This window comes from Doryrhamphus excisus, chromosome 22, assembly GCF_030265055.1.
Source record: "Doryrhamphus excisus isolate RoL2022-K1 chromosome 22, RoL_Dexc_1.0, whole genome shotgun sequence".
In the NCBI taxonomy this organism is placed as follows: domain Eukaryota; kingdom Metazoa; phylum Chordata; class Actinopteri; order Syngnathiformes; family Syngnathidae; genus Doryrhamphus; species Doryrhamphus excisus.
Genome location: NC_080487.1, coordinates 10,706,562 through 10,720,972, shown reverse-complemented (window position 1 = coordinate 10,720,972; position 14,411 = coordinate 10,706,562). Strand labels below are relative to the sequence as shown.

Sequence of the window (14,411 nt, the reverse complement as noted above, 5' to 3'; positions counted from 1 at the left end):
AGAAACGCACACACAAAAAAAACCCATTAAAAAGCGGCTTATTTTACTGTAATCATAGTCTGGATGATCTTATTCATACTGTAAACAGTGAATTAATTAAAATAAATAAATGGCTGGAAAGTAACAAATTAGTGAACTAATTAAAATAAATAAATGGCTGGAAAGCAACAAATTATCTTTAAATATAAATAAAAATAAATAATAATAAAAAAATAATAAAAATAAATAAATAATAAAAAAAATAAATAAAAACAAAAAACAAAAAAATAAAAATAAAAAATAAATAAAAATAAAAAATAAAAACAAAAAATAAATAAATAATAAAATAAATAAATAAATCCAAGATAATGGTATTTGAAAATGATAAATGGGAATTACAAAAACGACTTGTATTAAATGGCATTCAAATTGAAAATGTTGCAGAAATATTTTTTTTAGGATTAATAATAGATTGTGAGCTGGAAAATACATATTAAGTATATACATCAAATAAAATTTCCAAAAGTCTTGCTATTATTAGAACCGTTAAATATGTCCTTGACAACAGCGCACTCCGTACCCTGTACTGTTCTTGGCCAGCCAATCACAGGACACATATAGACAAACAACCATTCACACTCAATTTGGAGTCGCTAATTAACCTAGCATGTTTTTGGAATGTGGGAGGAAACCGGAGTACCCGGAGAAAACCCACACATGCACGGGGAGAACATGCAAACTCCACACAGAGATGCCCGAGGGTGGAATTGAACCCTGGTCTCCTAGCTGTGAGGTCTGCGTGCGAACCACTCGACCACCTTGCAGCCCAAAATTCTATGTAAATCCCATAAAATACATCTATACTCAAAAAATGTGAATTCAACTTAATTGGTGATTAATCATGATTAATTAATCATTTAATCATTTAAGAGATCTGGTTTAAAAGGTATCAAGAAATGATTTTTCTAACTTGTACTTACTTGAAGAGCTCCTGTCTGGATACGGCTCTATTTGTGAGCGGGTCGATGGCATAAATCATTACATCTGATTTGGTGTAGTCCTCCAGTTCCAGTCCATCACCATGACGATGCGGCCCGATCGTTTCTACGAACACTTTGGCTCCCGGAATCTGCTCCTGGACGTAGTGCTCTAAAATACTACAGGATGAAAAATAGACCTGTTTTGGTTAAACACAGGTTAGTATTTTGCAGGATAATTAAGCGGTGCACACAACAACGGTGTCTCCAACACGCACAGAAAAGGTAGACTCCCTGCTGTGGAACATTGATTCGAGCCCCTAAAGAAACACCTGCTCACAGCGGGGAACATGTGTGTGTGTAGAACTTAAAATATCATTATCAAGCTCCTGACAGGCACTCCGAATGTTAAAAAAATAATAAATAATAAAACCCTTACCATAAATACACACTGTTTTGTATAATGCATTTCACTCAGACTCTGCTGGGGGATTTACAAAAACTTAAATCAATTTCCGACACACAATGTCAACATCACACAAGCATGAGCTGCACTGAGGCCACTTTTAGTAGCTTGATACCACAAAGGTATAATAATAATAATAAAAAATAATAATAATAACACCGAATATTGTGTCTTGAAGAGGCAGAAGGTGAGGAAATGCTAATTAAAACAAAAATAAACAGTGCGGTATTAATAGTTTACCTGAGTAGTTTGGCTTTGTTTTTCTCCACATACGTTGGAGGGACGTTTGATACGACCACCTGCATGTCCAGCTGGTTCACCACTGACACCTTCAAATGAAAAAAAAAGACATTATTATGTAAAAGTGACTTTTTCAATGATGTTCTACCACTAATATGAATCTGATTATGAGAATCTGTCATTTCCCTCTCGTTAATTGCTCCAGTTTCTAAGTTTTTATGATGTTTACTACTTCCTCATGGACGTGATAGCACCTCTGAGCCACAATTAGCTTGATGAGCTAACATCCTAACCGTAAAAAGTGCAGGTTTTGCTACACAAGTTGAACTAAAAGCCATTAACTACTACTACAGTCAACTACAGATGTGAGTTTGATCAATTTTAACTGTGAATTGACTAAACTAGCATGATTTTGCTGTTAAAATGTGAGTGTAATGTTAGCACTGTCGCTAATATAGCTACGCTAGTGTCGCTAATGTTTGTGTCCTTCTGTCACACTACTTAATGTTACGTTTTTACTATAATACCCAGCTGTCTCTCGCCCGAAGACAGCTGGGATAGGCTCCAGCACCCCCCCGCGACCCTCGCGAGGAAAAAGCGGTAGTAAATGAATGAATGAATGAATGGTACACATTATGTTATTGTATGGTCATATCACCTCGTACTATGGTACGTGATAAAAAATTAAATTAAATTAAATTAAATTAAATTAAATTAAATTAAATTAAATTAAATTAAATTAAATTAAATTAATGTTGGCATAACTTCACTCGTATGCATGGACATTTTATTGATTGTTTTTGAAGATCTTCTAGAATCTGCACCTATTCTACCCTATTACCCTATGGGGTAATAACTATAAAAGCAATCTTCACTCGCTAAATGTACAGCAAAAAAAGGCCAGTAAGGATAATTCATAATGCCGCCTACAGAGAACATACTAACTCCTTATTTCTAAAATCACAAATACTTCAACTTGCTGATATAGTTCATCTTCAAACAGCTAAAATAATGCATAAGGCTAAAAATAACCAATTAGCTAAAAATGTCATCCAATACTTCTCTACAAGAGAGGAGAAATATGATCTCAGGGAAGAACTACATTTGAAACACTTATACGCTAGGACTACGTTAAAAAGCCATAGCATTTCAGTATGTGGAATCAAACTATGGAATGGATTGAGTAAGACCCTCAAACAATTAAATTAAATTAAATTAAATTAAATTAAATTAAATTAAATTAAATTAAATTAAATTAAATTAAATTAAATTAAATTAAATTAAATTAAATTAAATTGTCATATCACCTCGTACTTCGGTATGGGACAAAAATAAAAAATAAAAAAATAAACAAATAAAAACCCTTAAACTATATTAGGAAAGCAGGAAGTGAACAAATGTAACAGTTACTGATTGTAAAAGTACCAAATGGAGGGGTAGGATTTAATAAGCTTTGCTTCTTCCTACTCCTTTCGGACATGTGGAACTGTGAACTGATTATGCGATGCATTCAATTGTAATCTGATGCATGTTCAAATGAAAAACCATTACCATTACCAATTACATATCACTCACCACTATCTCTGCCTTGCTGCTGTGTCCCCGCCCGTAGTCATCCGTGGCGACCACCTCAAACCTGAAGTAGGACCTCCTCATGTTGCGATACATGATGGCTGTTTTCACCACGCCACTGAGAGGCTCGATGACGAAACCGTCTTTGCTATCCTTGGTGTCTTTCCCGGTCGAGGGCGGGTTGATGAGGCGGTACAACATGGAGCTGTAGTTGCCGGTGTCTTTATCCAGGGCCTTTGCACGGGGATTAGAATTAGAATTAGACGGCATCATCTCTATTAGCTTTATTAGCATAATCACAACCGGAATCAATATTGTCGTCATCATTATGAAATTATTGGTATTGTAGCAGGATCATAGTAATTGTGACTGTGTGTGTTCATGAGGTGAAGACCACACATGGTCATTGGTGCTGGTGAGCTAGATCGAGACTAATCTAGTAAATATTAATAAGCAGGGGGTTCGGAATCTGCTTAATCTACTATGATTTAGGAGACCCCCGCAGAGCCGCTTAAAATTCCAAAAGAAGAAAGGAAAAAAACGATGACAGATTCCCGTCACCAGCATCTTTATTCTTATTTAATGAAGCAATTGAAAAAAAAAAAATAAACAATCAAATTGTTGAATACAGAAATTGTAAAATCAGTGTTTCTACCCACTTGGCCTACATTCAACAATGTCTTCATCAAAACCGCTCTTGAATCCTTAAAGCAGCGCAACCACTGGATACAATCAATTTTTTTTTTTTAATTCATTAAAATGCGAGATGCAGCACTTTAAGGTCTCTCCTGACTAAAATACACCTTTTCTGTTTCAGACTGACAGTACATCTAACCATCATCTTGTGCTCTTGAGAAAGCAAGAACAAAAGTTCCACGGGAAAATATCTTTTATTTCAGGATATTTCGTAAGGTAAAAAAAAAAAATGGTGTCCTTTGTATGCATGCACTTCTTTATGTCTTTGTGTAAAGTAGGTCATTTAAGTAGTAATAGTAGTACTAATAGTGGTGCAGGCTTAGTTCAGATATTTTAAAGCTGGAACTCATTGCATGCAGAAATGGAACATGGGGGTTCTGTACTAGAGAACATGTCACAATAGGTTTGCTACATTTGGTAATATTATCGAGTTAAGTCCTTAACAATAAACGGTTGTGCAAATAATCCTTTGCATCAGGGGTGTCAACGTCAAAACTCAAAGCCGACTTTAGTTTGTGGGCCGAATTGGAAATTACCATATCTTCACTCATAACTTCACTCGTATGCGTGGATGTTTTATTTATTGTTTTTGAAGATCTTCTAGAATCTGCACCTATTCTACCCTATTACCCTATGGGGTAATAACTATAAAAGCAATCTTCACTCGCTAAATGCACTGTAAAAAAGGCCAGTAAGGATAATTCATAATGCCGCCTATAGGGAACAGAGAACATCCTTATTTCTAAAATCGATGAGCCAATTCAAGAAACAATACAAGCAGTTGATGTTTGCTAAATACAAGGATGAAGAGTCTTGAACCAGTCATGATGTGCTATATATATATCACTATATTGACACTTACTATGGTACCCATTATGTCATTGGATGCTCATATCACCTCGTACTTCGGTACGTGACAAAAATGAAATGAAATGAAATGAAATGAAATGAAATGAAATTAAATTAAATTAGTCCAAATCCGAGCGTGCAGAGCCATGCCTAACATCTTTCACGGTTCACTTCCAAATGCAAAAAAAAAAAATTGCAACATTTATTGGTCAGAAAAGTGGAAAACAATAATAGGTCCATTTTTAAAATTTAAATTCAAATACCACAGGAGTAGTTTATACCAGAGGAGTTGCTTAATTATGCAAATCGCTGTAAGCACTTTGTTTGGTAAGGTCCGTAAGGTGGGTCAACTCAATGCTATTTTCCAAACAGCAACGCAAGCTGGATTTGGCCCCAAGGCCCGAGTTTGAAACATGCTCTACATGTTAATGCCGAAAATGCACACACACATATATGTATACACACCGTATTTTCTGGACTATAAGTTGCTCTATAAGGCCAAAAATGCATAATTAGGTAGAAAAAAACATACATAAGTCGCACTGGAGTATAAGTCACACAAGGCCAAAAATGCATAATTAGGTAGAAAAAAAACATACATAAGTCGCACTGGAGTATAAGTCACACAAGGCCAAAAATGCATAATTAGGTAGAAAAAAAATATACATAAGTCGCACTGGGGTATAAGTTGCACAAGGCCAAAAATTCATAATTAGGTAGAAAAAAAACATACATAAGTCGCACTGGAGTATAAGTCGCACAAGGCCAATAATGCATAATTAGGTAGAAAAAAACATACATAAGTCGCACTGGAGTATAAATCGCACAAGGCCAAAAATGTATAATTAGGTAGAAAAAAAACATACATAAGTTGCACTGGAGTATAAGTGGCACAAGGCCAATAATGCATAATTAGGTAAAAAAAAACATACATAAGTCGCACTGGAGTATAAGTCGCACAAGGCCAAAAATGCATAATTAGGTAGAAAAAACATACATAAGTCGCACTGGAGTATAAGTCGCACAAGGCCAATAATGCATAATTAGGTAGAAAAAAACATACATAAGTCGCACTGGAGTATAAATCGCACAAGGCCAAAAATGTATAATTAGGTAGAAAAAAAACATACATAAGTTGCACTGGAGTATAAGTGGCACAAGGCCAATAATGCATAATTAGGTAGAAAAAAACATACATAAGTCGCACTGGAGTATAAATCGCACAAGGCCAAAAATGTATAATTAGGTAGAAAAAAACATACATAAGTCGCACATGGCCAAAAATGCATAATTAGGTAGAAAAAAACATACATAAGTCGCACTGGAGTATAAGTCGCACAAGGCCAAAAATTCATAATTAGGTAGCAAAAAAACATACATAAGTCGCATTTTTTGCTGGTAATTTATTTTAACTACTTAACCAAAACAGACATTACGTCCTCTTGGAAGGCAAGTTCTAACAATAAAAGAATAGAGAAAAGGCTAATATATGTAAGATATGCTAACACAATGGTTATTCAGCTACATGAAAAATAAACATGAACAGAAAAGGCGTCCATTGTTTATGTAACATAAAGAGTTTTTTTTTCATTTATAAGTCGCTCTGGAGTATAAGTCGCAGGAACAGCCAACCTATGAAAAAGTGCGAATTATAGTCCAGGAAATTACACTGTATATAAATACAGACAAAATGTTGACATTTCTCTCAACCCGTCCTCCATCATATTCAGTCCATCAACTCTAGTCTAGCGTCCTCAATTCACACCCTCCTGAATGACTCTCAATTGCACCCAGCGGGAAGCAAGTCATTTAGATCATTTACATGTAGAAGACTCTTCTCCAAAAGAAGTGGAGTTACGCTTTGTCTCTAACACGCGACCTCCATGTCCTGTCATGTGTTTGCAACAGATGTCAAGCTTGCCAGGGAGAGACTTGGATCGCATTTCTTTTTCTTCATCTCATATTTCTCTCTCAGCACTGTGATCAAATGAAGCAAGGGACATCTAAGAATGATCTTAAAAAACCATAATCAAATATTAAAGTGTTTTTTTTTTTTCTACCATAGACCACGTATGTGTCTCCTGTGGCATCTGGGCTCATTAAAACACGGTGCTACACTTTTTTTTTTTTAAATTGAAGGAGAGACGTGATGACCCATTTTGCATCCGCAAAGGTATTTTAAAATTGCACCAAAAGCAGGTGTCATTGTTTACTGAAGGAAAGCCTTCAGAGTGATGTAACTTTGGAGACAGCCGAGAGATATGCCAATTAGTTGATAAACACAAGTCGATACGAGGACAGACGCGGCATAATCCCACAAGGATTTTTTTTTTTTTTTTTTTTTACAGAATATTATCTGTGCTTAAATAAACACCAAGCACTGATACACTATATCTACTTTCAATTAATCTAGCTACATGCCCTTGTGGTTTGGAGAAGTCGGAATATTTGACAAGAGGATTTTAATTGAAAATTAAAACATTCATTCATTCATTTTCTACCACTCAGTCCATAATACAGTCATTAAGTTTCAAAAATTCATACATTAATTAATTGATCGCTGTCTTGTGATTGACTATAGTCTATTATTAGTCAAATCAAATATTGCAATACATTCATTCATTTTCTACCGCTTATCCTCACGAGGGTCGCAGGGGTGCTGGAGCCTATCCCAGCTGTCTTCGTACGAGAGGCGTTGTACAACCTGGACTGGTGGCCAGCCAGCCAATCACAGGGCACATATAGACAAACAACCATTCACACTCACATTCATACCTATGGACAATTTGGAGTCGCTAATTAACCTAGCATGTTTTTGGAATGTGGGAGGAAACTGGAGTACCCGGAGAAAACCCGGCTAAAAATGGCCGAGGGTGGAATCAAACTCGCTGTGTGGCCTGCACGCTAACCACTCAGTCCATAATACAGTCATTAAGTTTCAAAAATTCATACATTAATTAATTGATCGCTGTCTTGTGGTTGACTATAGCATATTATTAGTTTAATCAAATATTGCAATACATTCATTCATTTTCTACCGATTATGACTACTGACTATGAACATCAAGGAAGGATATTTGCAGATGCATGTGAGTAGATTTCAATGAAAGATGGTACCTGCACTTGCAAGACCGAGGTGAAGGTTTTGGCGTCCTCTGCGACTCCTCCGATGAAAAGAGGTGTGGTGAAAACGGGCGAGTGGTCATTCTCATCCTGGATGTCAATCGTCACAATGGCGGTGTTACCTGAAACACATACAAACCTCATTTTTGCATAGGAAAGACAACAAATACAGAAATTCTCAGATTAATGACTCAACTGAGAGACTCTATATAATTCATTCATTCATTCATTGTCTACCGCTTTTCCTCACGAGGGTCGCGGGGGGTGCTGGAGCCTATCCCAGCTGTCTTGTGGCGAGAGGCGGGGTACAATCACAGGGCACATATAGACAAACAACCATTCACACTCACTGAAATTATCATTCGCCTAAAATATTTAATCACAAATTAATCACATTTTGTACATAGTTAACGCATAATTAATCATAGATAAAAATACTTTTTTTTCTACAATCAGTAAGGATGTATGAATGTGAGTGTGAATGGTTGTTTGTCTATATGTGCCCTGTGATTGGCTGGCCACCAGTCCAGAGTGTACCCCACCTCTCACCTAACGTCAGCTGGGATAGGCTCCAGCATTTCTTGTATTATTCTTATTGATGTTATTCATTCATTCGTTAATTCATTCATTTTCTACTGCTTACCCTCATAAGGGTCGCAGGGTGCTGGAGCCTATCCCAGCTGTCTTGGGGCGAGAGGCGGGGTACACCCTGGACTGGTGGCCAGCCAATCACAGGGCAAATTTTGACAAACAACCATTCACACTCACTGAAATTATCATTCGCCTAAAATATTTAATCACAAATTAATCACATTTTGGACATAGTTAACTCATAATTAATCACAGATAGAAATACTTTTTTTTCTACAAGCCAATTACAGAGCACATATAGACAAACAACCATTCACACTCACATTCATACCTATGGACAATTTGGAGTCGCTAATTAACCTAGCATGTTTTTGGAATGTGGGAGGAAACCGGAGTACCCGGAGAAAACCCACGCATGCACGGGGAGAACATGCAAACTCCACACAGAGATGGCCGAGGGTGGAATTGAACCCTGGTCTCCTAGCTGTGAGGCCTGCACGCTAAACACTTGTGCACAGTGCAGCCCCTCTATATAATTATTAAAGTAAAAAACTTGTTATACTCCACAATATTTTTTTCTTTTATGGAAATAACCTGTGTCCAATTATCGCCTACTTCCTGTTCAAGCCTCATCCTTTCTTTGCATATTATCGAAATAAACACCCCGCTTTGACAGCAATGAAAGCAATGACAGCAAAAAGCAATTGGAATGCCGAATATTAAGACATTTTAAAAACTGGATTTGACGTCGCAGTCAAATACAGTACATTCCACTTGTCACCAAAAAAGATAAGACCCGCCATCAAGACCTGCAGGCTTGACTTGATACCCCATGGCAGGAAGGATGAAGGAAAAAAAAAAAAAAAAAAAGAGAGATTGCGGCTTCAAATTTAAAAACTTTTAATGCCTGCTGGCTAGGAACATCACATTTAGGCTGTCGGCAGGTGGCAAAATAGCAGCTCAGCACCTATTACCCTTTGTACCTGCAGGCGACAACACGGGATGTTTACATCTGGTCCAAACTGCAAATTCCCTTGCACCCCCCCTTCTATCACCTTCTCCCCTCACACAGGGTCGGGCAGCGTGTTTGATATTTACACATCTATGGTAATGGTAAAGGTTTCATTTTATTTGAACATGCATATAAATTACAATGAAATACATCACATAATTCAATACACAGTTCCACGTGTCCAAAAGGAAATAGGAAGAATAATTCTATTCTTCCTATTCCTATTCCTGTCCCCAAAAGACAGTTTATTTCTTCTCTTCACCAATGCTAATGGAATTATTCCACGACAGACGGAACGTTTTTGCAACATGGGCTGAATACTGAAATGCCAAAGGAACTGGGGGCCACTTTGATATTTGCACACATATATATATATATATATATATATATATATATATATATATATATATATATATATTATTCCGCTATAGCACCGCTATAGAACCAACACGCCCAGGTGTTGAGACAGATGGAAGTTATCAAGTACATGCTTTTTGTGATTAGATTTTTGTGACTATCAAATATAAATATAATATAATAATAAATAATATAAATAAATAAATATATATTAATATAATATATAAATATAATAATAATATAATATAAATCTTATAAAAAATATAATTATATATATATAATTATATTTTTTGTGACTATCAAATATATTTATATTATATATATAATAATATATATTTGATTTAATAATTATATTTGATTCGATTTTTTTGATATTTATATATATTATATAGTTATATATATTATTACATATATAATATATATAAATATCTAACTATATATACAATAAAAAATATATAATATATATTTGATAGTCACAAAAATATAATTATATATATAATTATAATATACTATAAAATACATAAATAAATAAATAAATAAATAAATAAATAAATAAATAAATAAATAAATAAATAAATAAATAAATATAAATATATAAAATCTAATCACAGAATAACAAATATAAAAATACATGAACTTGATAACTTCCGTCTGTCTCAACACCTGGGCGTGTTGGTTCTATAGCGGTTCAATACAGTTAAGCACATACGGGCCATACTCAATCATATTTTTAGACATTGATACTTAAAAATGGATGGCGGGCAGCATTTTGCTGGATGCTGACCAGATACGGCCATTTTGTGGAGGTTGCAGACAGCCACAAATGTTTTTGGACCTGCACTAATTTAAAAAAAAATATGGCCTTTTCAAATTGAGTGTGTCAAGATTAAAATACAATATGGTCCCACTTGCTCTATACTGAGGTCAGTGGAATCAAGCTCAGTCATCCAAGCAGTCACAATCTGACTTTTACACCAACAAAGAGTGTTGATCAACAACATTTAGGATTCAAACCTTCACTTAAGTCAGAAAATGGGAGAAGCGTGTTGTTAGAACACTATTGATTTGTTGCCTGATTACACAACGTGGGTCGACGAGAAGTGAAGGGAGTCGCTAATGAACACAATGATGCAAAGCTTTATTCCCGACGGAGGACTTAAGATTCAAATTGTTTAAATGAAATGCACGCAGCATGTGGTAAACACTATAATTAAAGAAAAAAGCCAGGGAGTCGACCATCAATTAGGACGCTTGCAGGGCTGAACTCATGGATGGAGGGTTGATAGACAGATTCAAGCAAAGAAATACACGCTTTTTTCCATAGCTGTTTTTGTAGAGGGCTGTACGGTGGATGAGTGGTTAGCGTGCAGGTCTCACAGCTAGGAGACCGGAGTTCAATCCCACCCTTCGGCTTGCATGTTCTCCCTGTGCATGCGTGGGTTTTCTCCGGGTACTCCGGTTTCTTCCCACATTCCAAAAACATGCTAGGTTAATTGGCAACTCGAGATTGTCCATAGGTATGATTATCCCAGCTGAAGAAGACAGCTGGGATAGGCTCCAGCACCCCAGTGACCCTCATGAAAATGAATGAAAGAATAAAAAGAAGACAGCTGGGATAGGCTCCAGCACCCCTGTGACCCTCATGAAAATGAATGAATGAATAAAAAGAAGACAGCTGGGATAGGCTCCAGCACCCCGTGACCCTCGTGAAAATGAATGAATGAATAAAAAGAAGACAGCTGGGATAGGCTCCAGCACCCCAGTGACCCTCGTCAAAATGAATGAATGAATAAAAAGAAGACAGCTGGGATAGGCTCCAGCACCCCCGTGACTCTCGTGAAAATGAATGAATAAAAAGAAGACAGCTGGGATAGGCTCCAGCAACCCGTGACTCTCGTGAAAATGAATGAATGAATGAATAAAAATGGCTGCTGGAATGTAAATACATATACTGCATATATAGCTACAGTACTACAGTAAGAGTATTGTGCCGCATCAACCAGACAATACACTACCAATGTATGATGCAGAATATTAACCAACTACTATGCAAGCTCAAAAGACTCAGTAAGTGTGAATGGTTGTTTGTCTATATGTGCCCTGTGATTGGCTGGCGACCAGTCCAGGGTGTACCCCGTCTCTCGCCTGAAAACAGCTGGGATAGGCTCCAGCGAGGATAAGCGGTAGAAAATAAATGAATGAATGTTTTTTTTTACAAAATATCCCAAAATACTTTTTTCCCGCTGGGTTGAATTCTGTATTTACCAGCTTAGACGTGAAGTAAAACTTGCAAAGAGCATTTGAACGTTGCACGGACCAAAGAGACGAAACCAAAATTACAGCAAGCAACACAGAAATGCTAATGCTAATGTGTGGAAACAGCCTCAAAGGGTAGAAACCATTCTGAGCTCCCCCGACGCCGAGGTGTCGATCTGTTCCGCTATCACGCCGCGCATCCCAGGGGTGTCCTCGTTTGACAGTGAAATACTCGCCTGGGAGTTAATTGTCAATGCCGGCATGACACATCTTCCCCCCTGCCTCAAAGGATACCAAGTCCCCCGACTAAATTAACTGACTTACTCTTGGAGGGAGCTCGGAGGTTGGAGGAGACCACCCTCATGGAGTCAGCTTCCACCTTGAGGACGTAGCTGGAGTTGGTCTCGTAGTCCAGACTCCTGGCTGTGGAAATCAGTCCCGTTGTGTCGTTTAATTCAAACATGCCTGCAGGAAGGAAGCGGTGGGAAAATATTGTAGTGAGGTTGTAAAGTGAATTTAAATAAAGCAAAAAAGTTGAACTCCAAATGTAGGTGTAATGACCCTAATATAAGACCCATATGTATATTTTAGCTGGAGGTCTGACAAAGACAAGAGCATTTCTTCCTGTCACTCACACACAATAATGATTATAATATCTTATATATTATAATAATGGTTTTATTTCATTTGAACATGCATCAGATTACAATTGAATGCATCCCATAATCAGTTCACAGTTCCACATGTCCAAAAGGAGTAGGAAGAAGTAAAGCTTATTAAATCCTACCCCTCCATCTGGTACTTTTACAATCAGTAACTGTTACATTTGTTCACTTCCTGCTTTCCATAATATAGTTTACGTTTTTTTTTTCTTTATTCAAAAGTCTAATTAAAATTAAAAAAAAAAAGAAAATATATATCTATACTAGCGTAGACCTCACAGCTAAGAGACCAGGGTTCAATTCCACCCTCGGCATGCATGGGTTTTCTCCGGGTACTCCGGTTTCCTCCCACATTCCAAAAACATGCTAGGTTAATTAGCGACTCCAAATTGTCCATAGGTATGAATGTGAGTGTGAATGGTTGTTTGTCTATATGTGCCCTGTGATTGGCTGGCTGGCGACCAGTCCAGGGTGTACCCCGCCTCTCACCCGAAAACAGCTGGGATAGGCTCCAGCACCCTCGCGACACTCGTGAAAATTAATGAATGAATGAACAAAAATGGCTGCTGGAATGTAAATACATATACTGCATATATAGCTACAGTACTACAGTAAGAGTATTGTGCTGCATCAACCAGACAATACACTACCAATGTATGATGCAGAATATTAACCAACTACTATGCAAGCTCAAAAGACTCAGTAAGTGGTATGAATGTGAGTGTGAATGGTTGTTTGTCTATATGTGCCCTGTGATTGGCTGGCTGGCGACCAGTCCAGGGTGTACCCCGCCTCTCGCCCGAAGACAGCTGGTATAGGCTCCAGCACCTGTGACCCTCATGAGAATAAGCGGTAGAAAATGAATGGTTATAATATTTGAGTTATAAAAATTCTATTTATAAAAAGTTATAAAAATATTCACGCAATCTTAACTACGTAACTCCGCCTCAAGTTCCGCCCTTGCCGTGCCCCCATTTCATCATAGAAGGTCAATGCAAAGCCTCTCATGAATGACCACATTTAATGAGCCTTGATTGCATTGTTAAGATGGCTCCAGTCATTGGCAATCACGGCTGGTGGGGAGGACAAAAAGGATGAATAAGCCCGTGGAAATGGAAGTGGAAACACTGAAAATATTTGTAGAACTCCAGGACAAATAAAACAGTGATGGAGGTCCAATATGAAGGCATTCGTTTCATTTTTTAGTGAGATAGTTTCTCCATTTGTTATCAAACTTATCACTTCAAATGTGCATGACCTTTTTGTTATGTCCTCAAAAAGTGCATATGCTAGCTACAAAGTGTGTGTGTGTACATTCTCACATCAGGTTGTGTTTTTTATAGATCACGCACACAAACTGTGTACACAGCTATTCGGCTCTGTGTTGTGCATACGCAAGCTTTATAGGTGAGGCCACTGGAAAGATGTACCCACTGGAACAAAGAAAGGTTTCTCTCTTTTGTTTGGCTTAAAAAAAAAAAAATTTTTTTTATAAAAAAAAAAAAATTGCCAATGACTGGAGCCATCTAAACAATGCAATCAAGGATCATTGAATGTGAAAGGTTTCTCTCTTTTGTTTGGCTTAAAAAAAAATTCATAAAAAAAAAATATATATATAAGTTTTTTTTCCA

At 36.9% G+C, this 14,411-nt stretch overlaps 1 protein-coding gene across 1 annotated transcript in view; it reads right to left on the bottom strand.

Annotated features, from left to right (window-relative positions):
- LOC131109833 (protocadherin-15-like) overlaps positions 1-14,411 on the bottom strand; it is a 192,350-nt gene that overhangs the window by 32,645 nt on the left and 145,294 nt on the right. Inside the window, exons 31-35 of the mRNA XM_058062221.1 lie at positions 12,443-12,583; positions 7,897-8,024; positions 3,238-3,468; positions 1,663-1,751; positions 960-1,136 (exon numbers count right to left, since the gene is read on the bottom strand). Of these exons, the coding sequence (XP_057918204.1) occupies positions 960-1,136; positions 1,663-1,751; positions 3,238-3,468; positions 7,897-8,024; positions 12,443-12,583 (766 nt within the window). The remainder of the gene's footprint in view (positions 1-959; positions 1,137-1,662; positions 1,752-3,237; positions 3,469-7,896; positions 8,025-12,442; positions 12,584-14,411) is intronic.